Source organism: Lagopus muta, chromosome 1, assembly GCF_023343835.1.
Source record: "Lagopus muta isolate bLagMut1 chromosome 1, bLagMut1 primary, whole genome shotgun sequence".
Taxonomy (NCBI): domain Eukaryota; kingdom Metazoa; phylum Chordata; class Aves; order Galliformes; family Phasianidae; genus Lagopus; species Lagopus muta.
This window is the reverse complement of record NC_064433.1, coordinates 58,176,697-58,204,071: the sequence shown is the minus strand read 5'-3', so window position 1 is coordinate 58,204,071 and position 27,375 is coordinate 58,176,697. Positions and strand designations below refer to the sequence as shown.

General features: G+C 36.3%; 1 protein-coding gene across 6 annotated transcripts in view; it reads left to right on the top strand.

Annotated features, from left to right (window-relative positions):
• FGD4 (FYVE, RhoGEF and PH domain containing 4) overlaps positions 1 to 26,142 on the top strand; it is a 116,424-nt gene extending 90,282 nt beyond the window's left edge. For all 6 annotated transcript variants that reach the window (XM_048934328.1, XM_048934329.1, XM_048934331.1 and 3 more), the window contains 13 exons: positions 2,437 to 2,526; positions 4,362 to 4,507; positions 8,702 to 8,858; positions 9,994 to 10,132; positions 10,956 to 11,014; positions 11,668 to 11,814; positions 13,419 to 13,591; positions 16,250 to 16,280; positions 16,458 to 16,553; positions 16,971 to 17,096; positions 18,997 to 19,137; positions 20,050 to 20,190; positions 20,376 to 26,142. In XM_048934328.1, coding sequence (XP_048790285.1) covers positions 2,437 to 2,526; positions 4,362 to 4,507; positions 8,702 to 8,858; positions 9,994 to 10,132; positions 10,956 to 11,014; positions 11,668 to 11,814; positions 13,419 to 13,591; positions 16,250 to 16,280; positions 16,458 to 16,553; positions 16,971 to 17,096; positions 18,997 to 19,137; positions 20,050 to 20,190; positions 20,376 to 20,633 — 1,704 coding nt within the window. In that variant the 3' untranslated portion in view covers positions 20,634 to 26,142. The remainder of the gene's footprint in view (positions 1 to 2,436; positions 2,527 to 4,361; positions 4,508 to 8,701; positions 8,859 to 9,993; positions 10,133 to 10,955; positions 11,015 to 11,667; positions 11,815 to 13,418; positions 13,592 to 16,249; positions 16,281 to 16,457; positions 16,554 to 16,970; positions 17,097 to 18,996; positions 19,138 to 20,049; positions 20,191 to 20,375) is intronic.
• The last annotated feature ends 1,233 nt before the right edge of the window (positions 26,143 to 27,375 follow it).

Genomic DNA, 27,375 nt, shown 5'->3' with positions numbered 1-27,375 from the left:
CTCCTTCTGTGTCTGCCCTGAGCCCTGGCTGTGCCCTCTCCAAGCAGGTGTGGGTGTTCAAGCTGGGGGCAGAGATACAGCATGAATTTTGCATACCATTTCACATTGCACGGTGGTCTTTCCTTAGTATAGGAAGACCTAAAACCTATATATCTGGACCTGTTTCACCCCTTGTGTTCACGACAAGCAGCTCCAATTCCATCAAAAAAGCTCTAAAAGAGGTGGATGCCACTGTCAACAAAATAGCCTGAAATTTCTTGTTTCCAACTGGAAGGAAGCTGGAGTGACCTCATGGAAACCAGACAGTTTCTTTTAGATAGGGTACTGGGAAGGTGAGGATGTGAGAGTATGAGAAGGGGTGAAGATGGAGCTAGAAGTAGAAAACAGTTGGGAGTTGTAAAATGTAGGCAGATATTGAGATGATATAGCAGGAAACTGAGGACTTCTCTGAAAAAAACAAACCATCAGTAATCAAATTTTATGTTATTCTTGCACTGATCTAACCCTGTGGGCAGATGTTCCTATGCTGGAATAAGAGCATGCCACTGTGATTAAAAGATAATATCCTTGGTGGATGTTTTTTCCCACATAGATGATTCCTGAGTCAAGTACTGACTGTAGAAAGGAGACCGAAGTTCTAGAATTAGGGAGATGTGTAAGGGAGATATTTAAAGAATGGAAAAGCAGGGGGTTGGGGCACAGTGGAAGAGCAAGGGTTTTGCCTTGGCTCAGGGGTGAGGATTGAATGCTTTTCCTGAATTGCTCATTTTAAATACTGTTTTTCTCAATGCGCTGCGCATGATTTTCCCTCTCCTATTTAGTTGAAGTGATATTCTGAAAACCGTACATCAGTTCTGTAGCGGTGCTTCAGGGAAGTGGGGACTTTTAGCAAACAAACAAACAAAAAACAAAAATTGAAAAATAAAACAAATCTGAAATGTATTTGAGGAAGAACCAATAGCCTCTGTGTTATTTGTGCCTCTGGCAAGTCCGTATGTGAGGTTCTTTGTAAATGACTGCGCTAAACAGCATGCTGGGGCTGTAACAGCTAATCCGTCAGCTCTCTGCAATGTCTCCTGACAGCACTTAAAATGCTGTTCCATAGGTTGCTGTGGTTGCTATGTTGATTGAAATAGATTTAATGAACGGCTTTGAAGTCAGTATTGAAAGCCTGTGTTTAGGGAGGGGACTTCCTATGTAGCAGTGTGAATGTTAACACTGAAGATCAGAATTGTAAAGTGTTCCTATCTGGAAGACCTGCTAAATACTGAAAGGGGAAAGAACACACTTTGGTCCTTTACATGAAAGCTCTGTTCTTTATCGCTCACTTTTTTGGCAATGTGTACAACTATATGTACTTGCAAATATTCATCTTGCAGAAAGCAGTAGGCAGTTTGAAATCAGAAATAACTCTATCAGGCTCTTCTCTTTATTTATTTTAATGGAAGGTTTCCAAAATTTGTCTAAAAAAATTCCCACTTTCCCATAAGCTCCATTTGGACATAGACTAGCACTTCCTTAGGACTCAGATGTCATTAAATGTCAGTACTTTTCAGCACAGCTACTAAATCCCAAAGAAAATCTTACAGTGGAAGAGCCATTTTGTTGAACACACTTCTGAGCATGAGACTTTTATTTATTATTTTGGAAGGGTGCACTTTAAATGCTTTGAAATAACACGTAATTTTCAATTCCAACATATTAAATTTAATATTGAAATTTGAACAAATGCTTTAAATTTTACATTTAGCAGAAGAATAAAAAATAAGGTTTTTTTTTTGTGGAATGAAAGACTTTAAAGTGAAAAATTCCGTAAGAAACAAAAATGACTTATGTGAAAAACTAGTGAGGGAATATTCTAATTGCAGTCAACCGTGTATCAGCAATGATTGTATTGATGAACATAACACATTTTTTATGATATTTTGCAATGGTTCTGTTATGCAAAGAACAGTCAGTTCAAATAACTTTCAGAACGGGGGCGAGGGAGAACACCGACTAATTCCATCTGTTACATTTTGCTCTGTAAATGAGTTCTTCCAGCACTGAAAGGTTGATAGTACTTGGTTACTCGGATGGAGCTGAGCTGTTCAGTAGGGAGCTGGGGCTTTGGCAAAGATTCCTATGCAAACTGAGAAATAATAAATGGGGTAGGCTTTGGCATTTGCTCTGTAGTTTTAGTGATTTTTTTTTCTTTTTCTTTCTTTCTTTTAATCCTCATATGAGTTTTGTTTTTGTTGATTAAATTGGCAGAAAGCTTGTATTTTCCAAAATAGGTTGACATTTCATATTTGCTGAATGTGAAAGTTGGTTTTCAGATGCTTTTTGGACTCTGAGGTAATTGTGTATCTTTTTAACTTTTTTTTTTTTTTTTCCCTCCTACTTTATTGTTATGTTTTCTCTAGTATTTTAAGAGCTCTCCTTCTTCTCCCTTAGGAGACAGATGAACAGAAACGTCACAAAATTGCCAGTGAACTTCTGCAAACAGAAAAAGCCTATGTTAGCCGCCTTGGCCTCCTAGATCAAGTATGTTTCTCTTGAATTTTTCTTTCCTTTCTTTTAGTTCATGAAAATGGCTGCGTGCACATGTAAATTATGTAAAGGAGGTTGTATGTTTTTTATATGTCACCAACCTTTACAGTCAGTCATTTGTGGTTGCTGCATAAATTTGCCTTTTTTTCTAATTTAAGAACACTGCGTTTTTTAAGAAGTGTTTTAGAATGTTGTATTAATGCAAATCTTCTGAGTGCATGAGTAGAGTTCATCATAAGCAACAGTAGTGCAAAATCCATACCAGTAACCAATTCAATAAAAGGGATGGATAAACGACGCTCACTCATTTATTGGCTTCTCTTGAGTTGGGCAAGAAGTGTCATTTTATAGTACTGAAGTTGCCTGCCCACCAGCAAATTAAGTCTTTCAGACTTCAGCCACATGAATAGCAATTCTCTTCAGTGCTAAGGAACGTACGAAGATGCCCATTCTAAACCCTACGTGCCCTGTTTTCCCATTGTACATTTAGACTAGATCCTGTTAAACTGAACAAAAATTACTTCTCCTGCAAGAGAAGAGTCAGGTTCTTGTGCTCTGTAGAATTAAACTGATAGTTCTTAAATTCAAACATCTGTAGTTCTTAGTATTTTCTTATTTACTTTTCACAGAATGCCTATATCCATTTTATCTGAGTACTTATAGGTATGCATTGCCTTACTCCACAATATTTTTCTTCATGTCACTGTTTAAACTTCTCAGGCCTAATGCATAAATCTTGTACACGTTGCTGAGGAAAAAAATAAGAAGCCTCAACTGACAGAATAATTGTTTGGATTCCTTGGGGAATCAAAGTAACTGTCCTTAAAAGTAGTGAGAGGAAAAAAATCTGATTTGATTGGGAAAAAAAACATTACCTATTTATTTAATGTATGACTTTTACTGACAGGTAATGTACAAGTATTGTCCTTGATTCAATCATGCATAGATTACTCTATGACTTTTCCAAATATTAGCTGGACAGTGTTCTGAAAAATGGTTGCAAGCACAGCTGCTCAACTACTGATAATGTGAGGAAAGTGGATTGTTTGTGGCCACTGTGCTTCTAACTGAGCTTAAAAGTATGTAGCCTTTATAGTCTTTGAAGGAATTTATCCAAATTTTCTAATTGTCCTCTCAGAGATGCAGCAAAGTGAGTGTGTTTTACAGTATAAATGAAAATGTGAGACATGGACTGTGTGAGACATAGCTCCCTATGAGCACTGGTTTATGTGATGTGCATGTTAAGAGTGACGTATCTCTACTCATTTTGTAGCTACAAGTCAGGTAGAACAACTGATGGGGAAATAACGCTTTTCTTTTTTTTTGTTCTAGAGACTACGGTAGTGTTAAAGTCTTTTGTACTTTGAATGGTATAGTCTGTATAGTCTGTTATAGTCTGTCAGTTACTTGACATTTTAAGGATAAGGGGCTACAGCTTACAGACTGTTGGGCTAATGGTAATCAGAAATCATGCTCACTGAAGAGAAAGTGAGAATGGAAAACATGACTGGAGAACTGGGAAAGCTGAGAAGATCTAACTGTTAAAACAGACAGGATATTGGACTCAGACTAGAATGGCACTCCTTCACTTTGGCTTTCCTTATGTCTGCTCAGTCTGCAGCACTTCTGTGGCTCAAAAGAAAAAAGCTAGGTGTAACAGGAGGAGTAGCTTTTAACTTCTGAGAAAGGAAACAATTTCTGTGATTATCTGCCTATGTTATTGAAACATTAGTTTTGTCATGATTGGAGTGGGAAGGAGAGGATGGTTCTTCATCCAGTGATAAAAGATAAAAGGCTAATAGGTTTGGGGTTCTTTTTCTGCATTGCAGGTGTTTTACTCCAGACTCCTTGAAGAAGCCAACAGAGGTTCTTTTCCAGCTGAAGTGATTAACAAAATCTTTTCTAATATTTCATCAATAAATGCCTTCCACAGTAAATTTTTACTTCCCGAACTTGAGAAAAGAATGCAAGAATGGTAAGAGATGATTCACTGACTAGTAATTTACTAAAACAGTGCCTGTAGAAGCTGTTGCAGGGTTAAGGTAGGGAAGATACTTTCATAATTAAATGCTCCAATACAAGGAAACACTGTGGGTAGTAGAACATCTGCTCTTCTACTCTTCATCAGGATCTGTCTCAGCAAAAGACTTTCATCATTAGCTCAAACTAAGACATCTATCTTACCGAAGCCAGTGAGATTACTCATGACTAAAAGCCTTGCTGAATTAGGGAATCAAACTGAAATTGTGCATCCTGATGAATTCAGTGCACATAATAAAAAATTGAGACAGAGTGGATTTATTTGTTTCGTGCTACCCTTGCAGTACAGAAATAAGAATAGAGTAGTTCAGTTGCAAGGGACCTTCAAAGATCTAGTCCAACTACCTGACCACTTTGGGGCTGACTAGATGTTACAGTATACCACTAAGGATGTTATCCAAATGTGTCTTGAATGTTGACAGCCAGGGGACATCAGGCACCTCACCAGGGAGCCTCTTCCAGTATTTTGATCACCCTCACAGTAAAACAGTTTCTCCTGATATCCAGTCTGAATCACGCCTGTTGCAGCTCGGTGTGGTTTCCTTACATTCTGTCATTGGTCTCCAACACAGTAATCTTTCTTATTATTGCTTTTAGTACTAAAATGGAATACATTATAATTTGTGTTCGGGGTTTTAATTTCGAACAGAAAACTAAGTCAAGAATATTTGCAGCAAGGAAGATGTGTAAATATAGTCCTTAATGTACTCATTTACTATTGTATCTTTATCCTTCCTTGGTATATGGGATTCTGGAGATACCAAAATATGGCCATGTGTTTCTGGTCTACCTTATGAAATTATTAAAAAAATTCTTTAAGGTAGGAGTAGTTACCATGCACAAACTATGGTAGCCCTGAACAGTCTGTAATACAGGAAAGTAAGTAAAAGCTGAGTATCGTGGAATACAACAAAGTTTAAGCCTTTTTCTTATGTTCCTTGCAGAATAACAAAACAAACCCATTCTCTTCATCTTTTGATGAAGACAATCATCAATTGAAGAATTGAAAAAAAATCCAATAGGAAATAGATTGCATAATCATGAGATGTAGAGTTTAACTTACAGTATGCTTAAAAAGCAGCATACACTACATTTTGTCAGTATGTATTTGAAATTAATTTTGTGACGAATTCTCAAGATCTTGCTCTAGATTCAGCACTGTCAACGGTTTATGGGCTGGTCCGGCCCAGTTCCGTGACCAGCAGGGCGGAGGGATCTGCGGATCCGCGCCTCTGGGAAAGGGGAAGCAGGGGACCCCAAAATACTTGAAAACAACAGCACTGATCTGAGGTGAAACAAATGATTTTACTAAATATAGTATTAGTAAAATACAATGAGAGAGAGAGAGAGAGAGAGAGAGAGTCTGTTTGAATTGTATAGACCTCACCACAATGCTGGGGTGAGAAGTGCAGTCCAGTTGAGTGACTGAAGTACAGACGGCGAAGCGCAGGCGGCGAAGCGCAGATAGCGAAGCGCAGACAGCGAAGAGCAGGCGAAGAAGAAGGATCAGGTGACCTTGCTTGGAGTTATATCCCCTTGCTGACCGCAAAGTCTCCTGGGGAAAAGTAGTTCTTCTCCGACGGACGAACATTCGGCAGATATCAAACCCCACCCCCAATGCATTACATGATGTTATGGTGTGGAATACTGATGACCAAAAATCATAAAACCATGACAAGCACAGAAGATGGATCACGCTAGTTTTGCAAAATGCTAAATTGCATGCTGATTATGTGTATATAATTACATAGCCTTAAAGGTTTAATAGCATTTTTTTGCAGGTGAGCTACAACTATTGGTGAAAAATTACTAAGTTGCTTTGTAAGCAGCTGCTTGGAAAAAACTTCTGTGCTGTGTGTGAGACACATTATTTGAAAGCCCTAAAAACATTTTGCTTTTGGGAGAAGATGGAAGAAAGGGTGTGGTTTAAGAAAATTATTTCTGATCATTGTTGGAATTGCCTGGCACAACAGCCTCTGCCAGATAGAGAATTTGCTTTTCCCAGCAGTTCTCTAATTAATAGAAATATTGAAGTATTGATATTTGTATGCACTACTTCTGTTTAAAATTCCCATAAAGATTCCGATGCCTTCCCTGAGTTTTGGTTGGTTTTGAACACTTAAAGTGAAAGTCACAGAATCACAGAATTGCAGCAGTTGGAAGGGACCTCAATGTCGAGTTCTTGAAATTGGGAAAGAGAGCAGAAGCAGATTCTTCTTTTAGAATAAAACACCATGTGTGCTTAAACTTATCCAGTGGAAATGGTATGATAATGGCATATTGAATGAGCTGAGCAACAGCTGGAGCTGAATATCTCTTACAGCATATGGCTTGAAATCAGTGCAGTATATTTCCCATGGAAAGAGCAAAACAGAGCATATAAATTCCAAGTCAAAATACAAATCTAAATGCTTTTTTGTTGTACCCAAGCAAGTCCAATAGCAATTACCTGTGAAGAATATAAAAAAACCAATGTGATATCCTCTGGATTTTTTGGGGTCTTCTTGGGGACAAATTATTCAACACAGTGTTTTAGACTGTAGCATTCTTTGGCAATTTCAGAACTGACCTGCTGATGTGATTTTTGCTTTAATTTGGAACTACAAATTTCAATTCCATTTGGATGTCTGTTAGCTTATATATTGTAATCACCTTGGCTGTGTGAATTTTTACAGACATTTGCTTAACTTCCACAATCAGAAATTCTCAGCTATTTAATTTTAGAATTTTTTAGAATGCTTAGGTGAATACCACTGTGGTCTGATAACACCAAAATAGGAAGTGTTTCTGTACCTACAAACAGCGTGAAATCCTATTTCTTGAGCTTGCCAGTGTTTGCTGTTCAAGTAACTTTCCTTTCTGAACAGCTTTTGAAGTAGTGGTGTGTCAGAATAAGATGCTGATGTAATTGCAAAAGATTGCTTCTCTTCAGACCACTACAGTATGTTGATTTTTGACTTTGTAGAACCATAGAACCATTAAAGTTGGAAAAGACTCTAATAACTTCTAGTCCAACCCCAACCCATCACTACCATGCTTGCTAGCCATGTCCCTCGGTGCCACATCCACATGTTTCTTGAACGCCTTCAGGAATGGTGACTCCACCACTTCTCTGGGCAGCCTATTACAGTGCCTCACCACTCCTTCTGAGAACAAATCGTTCCTAATATCCAACCTGAACATCTCCTTGTACAAATTGAGGCCATTATCACCAGTTTCCTGGGAGAACAGAGCCCACCTTGCTACAATGTCCTTTCAAGTAGTTGTAGAGTTTTTCAGAGTAATAGAAATACAGAATGACTTAGGTTGGAAGGGATCTTGAAGATCATCCTCCCTTAAAGTCGCAACCCAGCTACCATAGGCAGCTGCCACACACTAGATCAAGTTGCCCAGGGCCCAATCCAACCTACTGAATTCCGGAGATAATGGATTACTGAATGAGTGCTTGAAAACAAAATATGAAACACATTTTATATTGCAGTTCTGAGAGATGCATGTGTGCTGTTATGCTTTCTGTGCACACAGAGTACAGTTTCTCTGTGCCTGTCCTTCAGTTAGTTTCTGTACTATTCTGATTTGTTTTAAGATGCTCTCAGTAATTGGGAAGAACATGGGAAAGTTACCACAAAGTCTGGAATCCCAGGTATTCTCACTACTCTATCCATTTTGTCAGATAAATAATAAGTTTTTTTAAAGTCGTAAATGCATGTATTTATACTGAGTACTGAAGGGAAGCTCTATAGTATGAATTTAGTCCTCGAACAAAACCACAGGTTTTTACTGAGGGTAAAGTATGTCCACAGAAGTAAAAGATGATATAATACTTCTGAGGAACTGCAGGTAAAAGAATTTAGGTTGTGTTTTGTAACGAAAGACTTTCAAGCTTTTCACTGTAAATAGCTTTTTTCCTTTAGTGTTTCATTTAGTCTGTAATGCTCATATATCACCAAAGAGAATGCAGAAGCTCTTTCCATGTTGATTCAGTTCCTCTTTAACAGTTGTGTTGAAACTCTACACAAGGTGATTCCAAGCAGAAGGATTCTCTGTTAAATGCTTGAAACTTTTTGATAACCATGTGTGACTTTCTTCTTTTCTGTCTGCTCTGAGATTCCACTCTCTTACTTTGCAGGACTACCACCCCCAGAATTGGAGATATTCTGCAGAAATTAGCTCCTTTTCTCAAGATGTACGGAGAGTATGTGAAGAATTTTGATAATGCAATGGAATTGGTGAAAACATGGACTGAACGGTCACCTCAATTCAAATTCATCATTCAAGATATTCAGGTAATGTGGAGAATAATGTAGAGCTGCAGGTAGTACAAGCATGTATAAACATGTTTAGGATTTTAGGAGAAAAAAGAATGAAACAGAACATTACAGAATCCTCTAGAAGTAAGGTTTTCTTTTCTCCACTTCATGCTGCAGTTTTTCTTCTCTTTCTCTCTTCACATGTGCATAAATACCCACATAAATCCAAACTTTCCACTGCATCACAGAGAGCCAACGTGTAAAGCTTGAAACATGGGAAGACTAAATATATTTTTGTCATTGATACTGAGAGTAAATAGTTTTAGGATAAAATCGTGCATCAGTGCAGCTATAGATCTTCGTGCTGAATCTGCAGGTGTTCTGTTGGCTCACACCAGTGCTGTTTATGCAGAACACTTAGCTTTGGAAGTAGGTCTGAAATACAATATGCTGAGCCGTAAAAAGTAAAACGAGTCTTGACAGCAGCACACTGTTCTTCCAGAACGTGTTTCATATGCTGTAGTGCTCCCTGTAGGTTTCTCTGTGAAAGGCAGGTATGTATCTTTGTCCTGCACACCCAACATCTTGAAATACTGCAAGATATTTCTGCTTAAATTTCATTGCAATAAAGGGCATCTTGATTCTAAACCAAGGAAGGCGAGTATGTGTATTTTAATGTAATCTTTTAATTACATCTAAGTTTATGGAAAAGAATATGCATCTTAAAACGATACAACATCCCCAAGTATGAATAAAACTCTAAGAAAGTTAGAGTTTCTCAAAGAGATAAAATAGACCTTTATTGCTCATTTAAGAGACTTTTTCTAACACACAATCCTGACCTGTTCATATGAACTCAGTGCTCCTTGTGTGATTCTCAGAGTTATTACAAAAAGAATGGTAAAGTATACTGGTATTGGGGAGTATTTTTGGTAGGGCTTCCTTTTATACATTCTGCTGAATATTTAGAATATTATTTTTACAATTACATTTAGGAAAGTACTTCTATTTGTCTTGTTAAAGTAGGTTTTGTAATTTTTTTTTCAGAAGGTCTGTCATGCATGTTTCTAAAATACATTATTTGTTTTATCTATTATAATTTTTATTCTACTGAATCCTTGTAAAGTAGTATTTTTGCTTACCACACTGAAATGTGTTTGCAATTTTTTAGAAGGAAAAAGTGTGTGGAAATTTGACATTACAACATCACATGCTAGAGCCTGTACAACGCATTCCACGCTATGAGATGCTTCTAAAGGACTACCTAAGGAAATTGCCTCAGGACTCCCTAGACTGGAAAGATGCTGAAAGTAAATATCTACTAGTCGATAAAATAGCGGTAATAAGCTTTTAGTAAGGGGATGCTGTAAATTAAAACTATTTGCAGGGAAAAAAGTGAAAAGAAAAAGACTGCAGACAGAGTGGTAGCATTTATTGAGTGGAATAGTAGGATTCTTTGGAAAAATATTTGAAAAGTAGATGAAATTAGTATAGAAACTGTAAAGCCTTTAGTTATTCTAGTAGAGTATGTTAGTTTTGCTTTAATTTTGGAATTGCGCTCAAGTGTTTTTTTTGTTTGCTTTTACTCATCAGATTATTTTTTTTATGCACATGTATTTTATTTTATTTGGAAAAAAAAAAAAAAGAGGAAGATTTAGACTGTTTTGGTTTTAAACTCTTACAGGGAAAAAGAAAAATCAATTTTCAATGTTTTTCCTCTTTGTATTTCATTATTAGTAATCAATATTAGTAATATGAGGTGTCTGAACTAAAAAAAAAAAAATATTGTGTGACATTCTGGAGTACTTTGTGAAAAGAGGTGAGAGAACCGTGACTGTTCCTATCACAAAAGTGTGATTCTAAGTATTGAAGCTCACCTTAAGGTAATCTACAATAATTCTCTTCTGATTTTTCCTGATTATTGTTTCCATTTGGTTGCTAAATTGCTTGTGTTGTCCACTTTACCTTTGTTAGTTTTCATTGATAATGTTATGAATTTATCATAGCGTGTAATTTGTGTAAAAATTACATACATAGTTTTGTAGAAATTTTTCTGTGCAATAGAAATACACATGAAAATGCAGCTTTTTGTTTTGCTTTTCTTTCTTTCCTTTTTTTTTTCCTTTTATCTAGAATCCCTGGAAATTATATCCACTGCAGCAAGCCACTCAAATAGTGCAATAAGGAAAATGGTAAATTATTCTTGTTTTACTGTTCATTTTTAAAAACGTTGTGTTTGAGTATTTAGTGAAGCTAAGAGTGTGAATTGAACATTTTCCCTAAAAGGGAAAAACATTACTGCCTGTGTCCAAGTGATTGCTTCTACTCGCTGTGTTTATATGTTCCTGGAGATGATAAACAGAATTTGACAGTGTACCTAACCTGCAAGTTCCAGGTTCAAATATCTTGGACTCTTAACCTTGTTGCATCCGTTTCTGTTGGTGAAAAAATAATGTTTGTAAAAAATAGTTACCGTTTCCCTACTGTTATCAGACTGACATGATAGGTATATATTACGTATTCTGAATACTTAATTAGTATTTTGAAATTTTGGACAATAAATTATGCATGCTCTATATATACCAACATTTTTAAAGACTATCATAATGTTTCATAAAGCTGTATCAACTTGATTAATCAATCTGCACGGTTGACTATGTATACCAGCTATGTATCTATATAAATATATAAATATATAAATAAATAAATAAATATATATATATAAAAATATTTGTTACAGAACGAACATTTCCAGACTGACACAAGCTCCTGGCATTTCCTTTAAAATGCATTAAGATCAGTGTTGTTAATTCATAAGCTTTGTAATTGTGTTTTCCGTGAACAGGAGAATCTAAAGAAATTGTTAGAGATATATGAGATGCTGGGAGAAGAGGAAGACATTGTGAACCCTTCAAATGAACTGATAAAAGAAGGCCAGATCCTTAAACTTGCTGCTCGCAATACATCTGCTCAAGAACGGCACCTTTTCCTTGTGAGTATGATGCAAGGGTGGCTGTATGTCTTCCTAGACTTGAAAGATCTGCGAAAGAGAGAGGCAAATTCTCTTCTAGTTGATGTCAATGAGTAACCTTTCCTCTAATGATATTTGAGCTTGAGCAAACCCTATGCTGCTTATAGAAGGGCATGAGAATACTGTTCAGAACTGAACCAGCACCATTGTTAAAAAATATCTGCTGATGTTAAATGCAGGTCCAACCCACTCGTTTTATGTTTTAATATTAAACAGTAAAAAATAAAAAATTGTTACTTACATACAATAACTGTATTATATAGTTTATGTGCAGCCCATGACAATTCATCTTCACTCAGTGCAGTCCAGGCAAACCAAAAGGTTGGACACTTGTGTTCTAGAGCATGGGAACTTTGTAGTTCTCATAAAACAGAAATGTAGATGCTTGGGATTTCAGTCCTAGATTGTGTGTCTTGGTGCTCGTGTAAGCCTCACGGTCCTGTGGAAACTTGTTGTTATAGCAATTCATCCTCTTGACAGGAGCCCGTTTCTTCTCTTAGGAATAACAGACTACAGCATGTGCCCTTAAAGCTCCCTTGGAAAAGGTGCGATGCAGTTCATTGCTTAACACGAAAGGTGACAAGTTCAAAAGGGATTTGAGTATCTCTTTTTAAAAAATACAGAGAAAATGTGAGGAAAGATATGAGAGAGCTAAATGCACTAGAGCTTATTTAAGAAATATATTCCTTGTCTGGAAGTTTGGACATTTACATAAGAATGTAAATGTTCTAGTCTTTAATAAAGGAATATATATTTGTCCTGCTCATGTATTTTTTTTTTTTCCACGTGATATTGAGGTTTTCTATGAATGAAAACTGTAAGACCAGAGTATTCATTTCTTTTGGAGGAATGACCCATATCCTTGTCTAATAGTAGTAGTTGCAGATTCTACAATACTACGTTATTTGGTAGAGGGTGAAAATGAATTTATACAGAAGAGCAGAGTTCTTATTGTGCAATTTATAATAGTTTCTGCAGAACTGAGGCATGTGAATATTACAATGGCATAAAATATCCAGTTGGAGCATAGAATCATAGGAAGGGACCTTTAAGATCGTGTAGTTCCGGCCCCTCTGTTATAGGCAGGGACATCTCCCTCTAGACCAGGTTCCTCAAAGCCCCATCCAGACTGGCCTTGAATGCTTCCAGGCAGGGAGCATCCACAATGTATCTGGGCAGCCTGTTCCAGTGTCTCACCACCCTCACAGTAAAGAACTTCTTAGTATCTAGTCTAAAACGACCCTCTTCCAGTTCACATCCAATTGCCCTTGTCCTGTTGCTATGCATGGTAGATAACAGACATTATGACGACTGCTGCATATACAGAGCAATTATTCTGATAGCTGTTGGGCCTGGCCTTAAATTTTATTTCTAAATCCCATAAAAATATTAGAAAAAAGATGTCTTGCATTACAGTTTTGGTCTCTGCATTTATCAGCTAAGCAGAAAAGAACCCGCTTTCCATCTATTTAGTTTAGCTTGTGATATTGTCCAGTTCTCAGTAGGAACTGGCTGTTTTCTGTGTTTTTGTTAATGTAAAGCTATGTACCTATTTTTCTCCCCAGTTTAACAATATGTTGCTCTACTGCGTCCCCAAATTCAGCTTGGTAGGATCAAAGTTCTCAGTTCGAACCAGAGTTGGCATAGATGGTATGAAGATTATAGAAACTCATAATGAAGAATACCCACACACTTTTCAAGTGTCTGGAAAAGAGCGAACGCTGGAGTTGCAGGCCAGGTAAGAGAAGTCTTTTGGCTTTTTATGGAGGATTAAGTTTATACATACATAAATCAATCTGATAGATTTGAAAGAAGATAAAATGTGTTTCATCGTAATAGCAGTGTTTTAAAAATAACATAGGCAGCAAAATGCATAAATTGTCATTCCGAGATTCTCTTGGAGTGGAAGATGCAGCTACAGCATATAGCGTGTTGCCTTTCCTTGCTGAAATACCCAAGACAGTTGTGAGTGAGCTGCCTGGAAAATTGAGATCAGTATATGCAAAGGTGAACTGTCTGGCTTCATCAGGAGTTTTGAGACACTGAGTATTAATCTGGGCAGTGCTGCTGCCTCTGGTACCTGAACCACTTCAGTACAAATGGATCAGTTCAACTTAGGGTTCATCCATCCAACAAAACAATCTGGTGGGGGTATGTCTCCAGAATGTAGCTCTGTATAGTGGTAGATGGATGGGTATCTACTTTCCTCCATTTTCAGATCTGTTTATTTTCCTCTGATTCCAGAGATCAATCTGAAAGACAAGTTCTTTTATTTCTTGGCTCCTTTCCTTCCAATTGCACTCTTCTAAATGGCACTCTTCCTTGTTTTATTATTAGTCCTCTCATCTCTTTCTCGCTGGGTTACCGTTCTGTTGCTTCTTTTTGCATTGCTAAGACTAAATTTTCCCTGTCTATGCTACCTCAAATAAAGTAGGGCAAGTTTAACATCCACCTAACTGTTGGAGCTTCTTTAAGGTCTTATTCATAGTAATCAGGATGTAACTGCAACTTGATAAGGATATCTATGGTGATACAGTTCTGTGTCTACACCATACATTTGGGGACAGACTATAGCTTACTATCAAATTAAAAACTGCAGGATATTTTTCTTCATGGAAAAATACTTAAGAGTAACAGAAGTGAATACACAAGTGTAACAGCACACAACAATTGGCCTACTATATAATTTAATTTGAAATTCAATACAATAATAAATACCCGTTTTCAAAAATGGCAGGAAAAAGCTTTCCATTCAAATCTAGAAGACTTCTGGAATAAAATTGTTTTTCCTCTCAGTTACTTCCATTATCAATTGATGCATGGTTTTTTGCTAAGTATTTGCCAAGCAGTTATGCCACATATCTACTTCAGTGGTATAAAATGGCATCTTGTACCAGTTGTGAAGTACTTTTTATTTGGAAGAAGAAGGCTACACCAAAGTAAGATTATCTTGGTATGTTTCCCAAATTATCAGTAATTTAGGTTATTGCATTAGTTTGAGAAGTACCCATCTTTATGCTTTGTTTTATGAACATTTTTAGAATGCATTAAATCTGTACAAAATTATGGAGAAAAAAAAAGTATTGACTGAAATCTTATTAAAGTAGATTATTCAAGTCTTGGTTAATATATGATTATTTTGTGCACTCTATGCCTTAATATCCCCAATTCAGGAGTTTCTATTAACTTTGTTATGATTAGTTTACCCTTGGAATTTTCTTTACTAGTATGCTTTTATTTATTTTTCAGAATACTATTTGAGGGTACTTTCCATCAGTAGTTTTAAATAGCTGGTAAATTATTTCTTTGAGAGGTTGCTAATCTGGTTTGATGTTCAGTAGCTCAGCTTTTGTTTTTTTTAGCATAAGCAGGGAAGGAGAACTATTTTGTCTAAGACAGTTTTTCTACCTGATGTATGGATGGTAGGTGGAAATGGGAAATACTTGTTAAGCATTCTACTACCTAACAAATTGCAGTAATACTGGAAAACAATGTGTGAATGAAGAATCATTTTTATTGAGGTTTTGTTAAAGTTGTCTTTCGCGTCCTTCATAGCAATCCATTACAAACTGAAATTTTGCACATCAGACATGATATGGCCACAGCAGTATTTTTTCCACATTGTTGCCCAGGTTGACCATCACTTTCAAAGAGAGAGATATATTTTGGTGGTAATTCTCATCTTTATGACTTAAAGCTTGCAGATAAACTGTATTGGTTACCATCACTGTCCAGCAGTTTCTAATGGCGCTACTATTTTAAAATAAGTAACTTTTCTAAAGATTTGAATGTCAAAGTCCTATTGATGTATTTTAAAGAGAAATCTATCATGCAGGGTTGGAGTTAAATGTATTTCCTCTATCTAATCTGTTTCATCTGTATACTCTATCTGTACTTACTATTAAGTCATCTGTAGTCCATCTAAACACTAAAAAGTCAGTGATCTGGTTCATAACCTTGAAGAGTTTTCCATTTATTTCAATTGGATATTTTTATTGCTGCTGTAGAAAAATTTAAACAAAGCAACAAAAGCAGTAAGAAAATTATTTTCTAAAAGGATAAAATCTGGTAGATAGGTAGATATACAGGAGAAATATGTGTTGATGTGGACTCGGTAGTGCACGAAATGGGAGAACAAAATACACCTGCACCTATAGTTTACATTTTCCTCCCTTCCTTTCTGTCCTGCTCTTTAAAAAACAAAAGAAGTAATCAACAATGGGAATACTACTATTTGTGAGTTGTTCTGTTTGTCTGCTTTAGTTAATTAGCAGTGTTGTCTGATTTTGAATTAATGAAAATTAATTCAGATTCTTGGCTTTTGCAGGAAGTTGCTGATAGTGAAATAATGTTTTCTGAACTAGTTTTGGACTAATGTGTCAAATATTTCTTTTAGTTCTGAACAAGACAAGGAAGAATGGATAAAGGTAAATCCTTCTACATTTGTTTTTTTTTTTTTAAAATGCATTTTCACTGAAGCAATCAAAAAGCAATATTCGTATTTTCTGGCTGTAGTTTCTTTCTGCTAATCAATAAATGGTCAGAATGCAGACTGTCCATTAGAAGTGTAGTATACTTCAGAAGTTTTTCCATTGTTTCCTTAGGCGCTTCAGAATACCATAGAAGCTTTTCAGCAGAGAAATGAAACTTTCAGAAATGCTATTGCTAAGGAATATGAAGACATGCCCGTGGAGGTTTCTGTAAGTTGCTTTTATTCCTTTGTAACCCTGTTGTTACCCATTTTGTTCTTCAATAGCTGGAAAAAAGATAATAAATCAGAAGCAGCTTTATTTTCCAACTAATTATCCTTAGAGCAAAAGAAGTACAAAGTAGTCATTTTGCTTGTAATTGTTTTTCCTCATAATGCCAAATCTTATAAATGAGTCTTTTTTTTATTTTTCCCCTTGAAATGCATAACAGAGTATCCTTTCATTCGTGCATAATCGTTTTTGACTGTGTTCTTTGTTATTTCTTGTATAGATTTCAAAATGCATCTAGAACTGTGTTTTGCCATTTCCGTTCCAGAGGAAGAGAATAATAATTTTCTCTATTAAAATTTCTGTACAACTGTTTGTTTGTTTTTTTTTATCCTTCCATCCTTCCCCTGCCCTCTTCAGAACGCTGAGCTTGGGAAAAGGGCGCCAAGGTGGATCCGAGACAATGAAGTAACCATGTGCATGAAATGCAAGGAGCCCTTCAATGCACTGACAAGAAGGCGGCACCACTGCCGAGCGTGTGGACACGTAAGTACGAAACTGCTGTAGGTGAGCTGGCTTAGACATGGCTCTGAGCGCTCAGCTGACTTCTGGTGGCTGTCTGTTATACTGCAGTTTGTTACTGCGCTTGTGACTGAGATGAGAATCTGTGCATAGCACCACAAAGAATCTTCTGTCCAAGTTAGTTGGCACAGCAAATTTGAAAGTAATTTGCAGCAGAGGAAGATGTGCATTTGTGGAAAACATCCTGAGTGCCTCTACAAACTGTGCTGTGTTACTTCTGAGTGGCCTCCGCTGATCTCAACAGGTTGAAGATTGTTTAAATAGCATAAACCTGCATTAAACCTCTGACAGTGCTGGCTGCCTCCTGTTCCCATTTTGTACCACCTCTCTCTTATTTGCAAGCAGATCATGAAGCGGAGCTGTTAAAACATTGTCTTTGGGTAGTCTTAGAGCTTTTACCAGCTGATTTCAGTGTTCAGTTCTGTGAACATCTGAAGCATAAGAGAAGGATAAGGTGGGAAGAAGAGAGTATTTTCCATACATGAGGCTACAATAGCACATCACATTAAAGTAATTAAACAACAGTAGTATGACATAAGAGTTTTCAGAAGTTAATAAAAGAGCAAACATCCTGTGCTTGTTTTGCTTTTTTTTTCTTGCTAGTCAGCATCTGTTCCTTTCTCCAGTAGATGGTAGTGCAAGCCCAGGTTTCATTTTTTTTTTTATATAGGTTGTCTCATATGGCTTCTTTCTAATGTTCATATGTCATGTGAAGGCTTATTGCATTCACAGCTCTGCTTTTGTTCTTTGCTGAACACTGGAGACTTATTCAGAAGCTCGAAATCATTGATTACACAGTCATCATCTGTTTTATTGCTATCCAAATTGTTCTATTTTAACACTCCTCCATAATCTGAAGATCACACCTTTACCCTTATTTCTCTTTTGGAGTTTGGACTCCTACTTGAGTTCTATCGCATCTCCTTCCATTTTAATTTTAGAATACATTTCTATTGGGAATTATTTTGGGTCAGTGAGAGTGTCTTTCCGGAAGTGAATAACAGGAAACAAAACCAAGTGTTCTCTATGGATACTGGCTGAAGGTAGTTAGCTAGGTTACTACTACAGATCCTTGGCTCTTCATAAAATTTTGTTCCAGTCTTTGGGTTGCTCAAGTCACTGATCTACCTTACTTTACTGAAATGGCTCTTCTCACTGTTTTATGCAGGGCGTCTTTTTCAGCTGAAAGAACGTTCCTGTAGGAAAATATTTCTAATGAAAGAACTTCCTTCAGATCTTTTTGCATTTCAATTTTCTAAAATATTTCTTAGAAAGAAATATCAGCAGTGTAACATGTACTTACTTATGAATTTACTTATTATTTATTGTTATTAGTATTACTTATTACTCATGCACAGATTCTGCAACTGTAAGTTCAGTGTTTATTAACAGGTTAAAAATTTAGACAGTTCTGATGAATTTTAATTTTTTTCTCTCTTAAAGTACATCCCAGTTATGCATTTCTGGGGTTATGTGGAAAACAAAATGGTGACTGCACCTTTTCAGGTTGATATGTAAAGAAAATGGGAGACTCTCTTCCTGCAGCATAGCTTGTCCTATCTTCTAATTCTATTCCTATCTTTAGTTTACAGTTATAATTGAAAGACTAATAGGATTTTGTACAGAGTAGTAATGTAAATAGTGAAGAACACTTCTAGTTAAGAATCAGTGGCACAAATTTGGAAAAATACTATTTTCAATTGAACTATTTATGACACAATAGCCATTATCTTTTTCTTCATAATTGAACCATACATTGCTGTTAGATATAACATGAACTTCTAATTAAATTGTTTTAATGAAATTTTATAAATACTTACAATTTATATGTCTGCTTATCTTTTTTGTTTTGTTTGTTTCTAAGGTGGTTTGCTGGAAATGTTCTGATTATAAGGCACATCTTGAATACGATGGCAATAAATTGAATAAAGTTTGTAAGGACTGCTATCATGTTATAATTGGTTGTACTGACAGTGAGGAAAAGAAGAAGAAAGGCATCCTGGAGGTATGTAATTTAAAAAATATCACATGTGGTATTATTCTTGTGAGGCTTTTTTGTGTTTGAGGGACATAAAAGACACATGGAACAAATTCATCTCATCTGATGGATTATTTGTTTCACCATTCATCTGTCACAATTCTGCTACAGGACTCCACTAGTGCACTAAATAATCAAGGGACTGCTGTTTCTTGGCATGGTGGCTTTTTAAGGTAGCTGAAGAAACCACTGTCTGCATGCTGTTTCTCATGACAACAAAGTGATTGACTACCCTGTGGCAGCACTCAGACTGCATCACTACTGGGTGGGAAAGGAATAGAGCTAAGGAAGTATTAGCATGTAGTCATTTTGTGCTCTTCCTATTCCTCTTGGCATCAACATTTAACCTGAGAAGCGTGTCATCCTGCCCTCAGAGTTTGAGCAATTCACCTAATGTTCTGTCTAGAATTAGTGCTTGCTTTCTTATGTTATCTTTAGAATGCATTTGCATTAGATCTTGTCATAGCATTTTGTTGCTGAAATAAAATGGTTGTCCTATTGGATAGTCAGTAGCATTTCAATGCCTCACATGAAGTTACCTTAGAAATAAAACCTTGTTGCGGATACTAAAACACAGAGAAAGGCTGCAGTAGGAGGAAAAATATTTAGCCATCTAAAAGTGTGTAATCCAAAATTACTGGTGAAAGAAGGAACAGATTCATGTGCATTAGAGAGTACATTTTGTGACCCTGTGTATGTAACACTTATATAATCTCCCTAGTCAGGTCATTCATTCATGATCTTACTTGCTCAAGCTCTTTTGCCAATATTATCCAAGATGTGTTATGACTAGTGGTGTATTTCAGCCTTTCTGTTCTGTGGGTTTTAGCCTTTATTAATGAAAGCTTACCTTCCTCTTTATGCTTTATGCTATCCTAGATCGAATCTGCTGAAGTCTCTGGAAATAGTGTCATATGTAGCTTTCTTCAGTACATGGAAAAATCAAAGCCCTGGCAGAAAGCATGGTGTGTTATACCTAAACAGGAAGCTGTTGTCCTGTACATGTATGGTGCTCCACAGGTAAGCCAAGAGAGGAAATAGAAAAGCTTTTAGTAATTATTAACATTGACATCTGAGGAAGAGAAATCAGATACCTTGGTAATGGAGGAAAGATGCAAGTGTTTTTATCAGCTGGTGTAGTAAATGAAACGCAGCAGGCAGGCAAATTAATTGGCTGTTTCTAATCAGGTACTTCTCCTCCTTAGGATGTTAAAGCTCTGGCTACCATTCCACTTCTGGGCTATACAGTGGATGACACCCCAAGAAGTGCTGACCTCCCACACAGCTTCAAACTGACCCAGTCAAAGTCTGTGCACAGCTTTGCTGCAGACAATGAGGAACTAAAACAGAAATGGTTAAAAGTTATCCATTTAGCTGTCAAAGGTGAGACATCAGAATGTCAAAATGAACTGCAAGTGAATTTAGAAGAACAACCCGAACCTTCTAAAACGTCTGAATGCTGAAGCTCAAGAACACGTGGTGTTTTTAAAAAATTCAATTGAATTTGTGGTTAACCTTTGAGGAAGGCTAAGCTCTTAACCTTTCTTTGCTCAATCAAACAAAAAGAAAAAAACAAAAACAGAACTTCTTACTACCATATATGTCTTAGCACTTTATGTTTGGGAAAAATTCTGGTCTTTCTTAGGGATTTCTTTCGTATATTTATGTTCTGTCAAGAAGAGTGATGTACAGGTCCACTTCAGAGACTTTTAAAAAATGTGAATACTATTAAGAATACCTACTAACTTTACCATTCTACTTGTTGATTGTGATGCAGATTTTCTTTTTGGAAGTTGCTATTTGATTCATGTTTGCTACTATCATCATGAGTGCAAATACTGAAGCTTCCTGCTTACGTATTAGGAGTTGCAACAGGATAAAAGATATACCTCCACATTGCCAAAATAGATCTGTAGTTAAATATACAGGGATAGTTTGGTTTAATGTAAGTAGTTTGTAGGCTGAATTCCACAGATCTGTACATATGTTGTATTCATTTGTTTCTTTTTAATTAAAGTAATGTAAATTGCTTTTACAGGTATACTGGCTTTTAAAGTTTCAGTTTATCAAGAAAACAATATAATGATTTTCAGTCTAGAAAGGAATACATAAAAGATGAGAAGTATATAATATATGTACAGTGTTAAAATGTACAATATTCAATTTGTGCTCTTATTTCCTGAGACTGGGTTCCTGTTAATGAATAATTTATTTAAAAAGCATGTTTTCTATTTGAAATTAAACTGTCCTAAATTAGCAAATACTGTTCAGTGATTTGTTTTAATAGCTGACACTTAATGATCTTGATATTTTTATGCATTAAAAAAAATAGCAGTAACATAAGTGGCATGCAATGGACAAATAAGTTCCAGTTGTGTTTAAAGGAGTAGTCATTTTTCTTCAGTGTCCTACCACTGTTATCTTATAAGAGTGCAGCAGTTCATTACTAAAATGCAGGATGCAGATTGAGATAATCAGCAGATTCTGTTAATCTTCTGGGAACAGGTATTTTTGTTATTACAAAACAAATAACATTTTGAACCTAAGCATTGTGATTTTTTGCAGAAAACTAGATACTATACTACTTATTTATGACAGCAGTCTCCAACGATCGCTGTTGTAATATGGAGACTGCTTTGTATGCATTCAGTATGAAATATGAGCCTGCAAATCTTGAGGAAGGGAATTATGTAAGTTCTACACTCAGCTTATCATGAGAGCATCCAGAAGTGTTACTTCTCAGTATAACTGCTGTCCATATTTTAAAACATAAGAAGATGAAGAGCTCAGGTTTAAGTCCAGTTTTGTTGGTAACATGAGGGCAGATTTCAGTTACCACTTTCTATAATGAAATTTCCAAATGAAGTGTTGACTAAACTCCTACTTCACTCTTTTCTTCAACACTAGAAAAAAATGCTTATTTTACTTAGCACTTAACAAAGTATTGTTACAATAAATGCATTGTACATACCTGAGTACACAGCACTTGCCATTTTTCAGTAAGAAAGTCACAACTTCATGTTAGTAGGCTGGATTTTGCTCTCACCTGCACAAATCCAAAATTTACAATGGCTTTTAGACTTCAAAGCTTTACACTAGCGTTGGTAATAGTCAAGGCATGGCATTGCAGGGCGCTAATTCTGCTGCTTACTGTGCATGTCAGTTCTGAATTCTTCCTTGGGTGCTCCACCTGTTCAGATTACTATGTTTGTAAGCCTAGTACTGCTTTTATCTGAAATGCAAGCTCTTCTGTAATTCTTTGCGGGGTGGTAAGTTACTTCTACTTCCAGCTGTATTCACCTGTAGTTTTGGGCAGCTTAAGGTGTTTAGGGTTTGCGTTGGTAAGTTCCATCAAATCTTCACTCGGGTCTGTGTAGCAACGTGCTGCGTCTTGTGTGTACCTTGGCAAGAGGGAGGGTAACATTCAGACAGACAGAGAGAGCTCTCTTAGAAAGGGGGGTATGTCCTGAAAGAGTCTCCAGTGCACATGTGGGATCTGCGGGGTCACCTTTTTATACAACCTCATGTATAAAAACATCACTTCCTACATTCAAGTTGTGGAGGGGTGAATCTACCTGAAAAGAGACCCTTGCCTTAAAAGATAAGACGGACTGAATGGTACTCAATGTGGTGAAACAGTTGCAATCATTTACTACATTCTGTATTCTGAGATCTTGCAAATTTAATTCTGAGCCAAATAGGAAGACCCATTTCCAGCGAAATAATTAGGAGAACATTAGAAGCAGCAATTTCTGGGCTGCTTTATTTTTATGGTGGTATTGACTATCTGAAGCTGCTTCAGTGGTTTCAACATATCCTAGATTAAGCTCTGCGTGTGGACATAATGTGGAATTAAATTAGCATTGTTATTATATTATTAGCAGTAGTTACTTATTTGGATTTTAGCTTCATGTTCTATTTCAACAATTAAAGTTTATACAGTGGAATATTTTATTTACCCTAGCAAAAACTCATTCATGTTCTCTTAATTGCTTGGTCAGAATTACTACATTCTGACTGAGAAGATAATGGCACACAAATGGGTGGTTCTCTGTGTATGAGAAGTTGCTTCTAGATTTAACCACCTTAGCAGTTTTATGCCATTCTCCACAGGTCAGCTCCCTCCCTATGGTATCCAAAGCTTGTTCTTATAACTGCAAAGGGGAACATATTAAGTAGTAAGCGCTGTAAGGGCTTAAGTGTCATGACCAAAGCAGTCAAAGCCATCGTTCTGATACGGTGTAGGCTGTTCCCATTTCAGCTGGTTGTTATTTTTTTAAGTATTTATTAGCATGAAACTATGTGTGTGAGGAAAACAAAACGGAAGTGAGCATTCATTCATAATACATGAATGTATGTGAGTCGCTCTGCTGCATTATTTAAACTGAGTTTCAATTCTCGTGTTCAGGAAATGCTCACTTCTACCTAAGACTGATCAGCCTACAGTGCAATTTGAAACAGATGAAGCAATTCTGTATGATTTGTCTGTGTTCAAACACAAATTTTTACCATGATATTTGTTCGGAGCATATTATATTTTCAAAATGATACGATATTTTTTGCCCTGTTATGGAAAGATAATATATTATGATGTCTACATCATTCTTCCGGGTCCTATAAAAGTTGTTTTTGGTATCAGGCAGTTGTGCTTAGTTGAAGAGCTGCTGTAAAACTGCTAGCATCTAGTACTTTCAGATCACTTTACATTGAATAGTTCTGTTTATTCCAAAAGGTGTTTAATTTTTATGTATAAAACAGATATTGAGAATAAAAAACATTATCTTCTATTTGGAGCAGAATATTAAACTGTTTAAATGCATGTAATATAGTGGCACCTTTTTTTATGCAAAACCATCTTGAAGTGCTTTATCAGTCTTCTCTAAATCCCTTTTATATAAAAGAGGCTTATTATTCTTCACGTTTAAAATACGGATGAAACCAAGGCATGGATTAAATGTAGAATAAATACACTATCACTTGCATAAGTTTTAGTTGAGGTTAAGAATAGATGTATATTCTAAAGAGCTCTGAGTGGAGTCAAGAGAAAAAAAAGATAAATATATATACACTTTAAAATGTCTGGAAAGGATGTGGAAGCATCTGACAGGTTCTTGGGGACTCAGGGGATTCAGCGTGTTTTTCGTTTTTTGTTTCTTCTTTTAAGTACTTCTCACCATACAACTAGTATAAAAACTGGGCTGCTTTTCATATCATGATTAAATAAAATGAACAAATGGCTGTGGTTCCTTATACTGAAGAAAGGGGATTTCAAGAAAACAATCAGACATTTCACGTAGAAATAATTTCTGAGTAATTAAAAACGAGCTTTATCTGTAGATATATTTTGAAATCCTTAACAGGTGTAAACTACCATATACCTGCTAGACTGAAATACACATGGCATCTACCTTACATTTTATGAAGATATGGGTGGAAAATCAATATTACTCTGCTTTAAGACCTGCTGACTTCCTGTGTCTCATCTGGAATCACAGTGCTCAGCTGAACTTCTGAGGGGTTTCACTTGCAGACAGTTGGTGTAGTGAGTGGAGACAGATGATAATCTGAAAGTGATTGGAGTAAAGAAAGAATTGTGTGGCAGACCTAACTATCCTTAAGATAAATCCATCAATAAAAGGGGGATCAGTCTTAAACTGTGGTGTACTCTTATTTGGAATTTGAACCAAGATATATGGAGTGATGTTTTTTCTTCATTCTGTGGCCCTATTGGTATGAGGAATGCACCCACAGCTGACTTATAGGGCTGTAGTGAAGCATGTGTCTTGGATGAGTTTTAATCTGCTAGTCAGATTGCTTCTTAAATTCCTTTTCCGCTAACAGATCGTAATTGTAACTTCTTGTCTATGGATGTATACATGCATACACATATGTATCTGTGTGTATGTATATATATATGTGTATGTGTCTGTAATGACTGAGACTACTGTTCATAGGACCTGCTTCAAGGAGTATTTTACAATCAGAAACACACTGTGCTGCATTCGAAGTATAATTGACTGTATTGATTGTGTTGAGCATGCTTTTCGGGAGAAAGAATTAACAAAATTAGACCTCCTTCTATGGCACAATTACTATTTCCAACTACATAAAACCAAAACAGACTTAAATGCAGTAATGCATTCAGGCTGCTTCCTGTAAAACTTCGTGGTTACAATTAGGCCCAGATTCATCCATGGCATTTTGCTTTCATCCCTTCATCCTAACACAAGAGAATGTAGAACTTATTTTCTCTGTATTAAAATTTCAGCAGGTTTCCATCAACAAAACATATTTTCAGCCCCTGTGTATAACACCAACCTACTTTGCTTTGTAGTTCATCCTTTGTAGATTCATTAACTATGGTAAAAGCATTCAGAAAAAGTGGGGGAATTGTGTCAAAGCATTTTTGCAATAATGTGCCCTAAGAATTCTAAGAAAGAAGGCAGATTTGTTGGATGCAGGCAATTGTTTGCAATAGAAATACTGTTGTTGTGATTTGTTTTTTTTTCAATTAGCACATTCCCTATTCTGCAGCCTTCAAGGCAGATTAATACATTAATTTTAGTAGGAGCTGGATCAGCTATAATGTGACATCAGAATTACAGGCTATGCACTGTAATTCCCCTTTATTACAAAAACATTGTTTCTGGTTTTAATTAAGAAACACTTTTTGTTTGTAAAAATAGTAATATTTGGAAGAGGTGTAAATTTATTCTGGTTTTGCAAATAAACTGAAGAATATTTAAAAGGTGAGATTTAAATGACGTTCGAAGTTGTGCAAATGTAAGTGGTCATTTTTATGGTCAAAAATATATGAATGTAAAATAATTGCAGATATTGTATATAATTTCTGTAATATATGTATATTTGGTTTTAAGGTGGGTGGAGAATTGTAAAAAGTAAGCACTTTAATTTCCATTGAATACTTAGAAAAAAAAAATCCTGTAAAATAAAAGCATCATTCAATAAGTATTGTTGGCTGATCCTTTTTTGTTGTTCTCGTGGTTGCTTGCTTTTGTCCACCTACTGTTTATTTTTCCTGCTGATGAAAATAGCATTTCCAGTTGTGCAAGTGATGGTGAGGAGCTGTGTTTGGGAACAGCGTTACCTAATGTGCCAAAATACAACCAAGGGAGTGGAAGATACATTCCAAATATACAAAGAGCTGTGTATAATCCTATGACGTCTTAGACCAGGAAGACAAAGATGTTGCCTCAGCAATCCTTTACAGTTTACATCCAAAGCTGTTTAATGGCAATAATAATGTTCTTTTCTATGATGCTTTGAGAGTACTTTATGAGCAACCCAGTACAGAAAAGTTCAGTGTGGCCCCATAGCGCTCTTAGCGTTTCTCAAGCCCTGATCTGAACAAAAGGGAGAAAGAAGGCATTGAGCAGTTGTTCAGTGTAATCTCTTGGGCACTGAGTTCAAGTAGAGTGAGGCAAAAGCAATCCATTAATTAGCAGGACGATGATCCTAAGCACAGACAACTTAGATTCTTTGAATTCACTCGCTGGCTGAGCACACATTCTGCCAGCTGAAGGCCTATTTAACCTCAGCTGCTTCTTTTCTAAGAGTGACTTAAGAGAACCATCTGTTGTAGCCTCCATTTCCATTATCTGTGTGCACAGTGAACCTGTTCTAATTGCATCTGATTCACTGTTGGAGTTCTGCAGTTGGGTACAGTGGTTCAGAAAGATTTCCCTCAAAATAAAGTGGAATGTTAATGGTGTTAATTTGTTAGTTCCTGTCTGGAATGGGTTGAGCACAAGAATTTGTTTAGCCTCTGTTTTTTCTTCTGTTTGCAAACACCAGAAACAAATTCATATTTGAACCGCCTCAGGTAAGCCTTCCCTCTCTGCTTACATATTTTTATCAGTAATTTCTCTGACTTCCTGTTTCTTCGTGATTAACTCTGTTTCAAAACCACTGTGTTCCTCGAGTTAAACAGAATGCAGTGTGTTCTATAGGGAGACAAAAAGAACACAATTTTCCTTAAAATGTACTTTAGTGAGAAAATAATGATAACATTCAGATAACAGGAAAACCATAATCACAACTCCTAATGAATTCCTTTATATCGACAGGCTTAATAAGCACTGATATGTCTACTTCATAGTAAATTGTTCAGGAGTCTTATCAAGCACAGGGCGGTATGGACAGCAGACGTTGTCTCCCCTGAGTCAAGATAAGAGCTTGACCCGT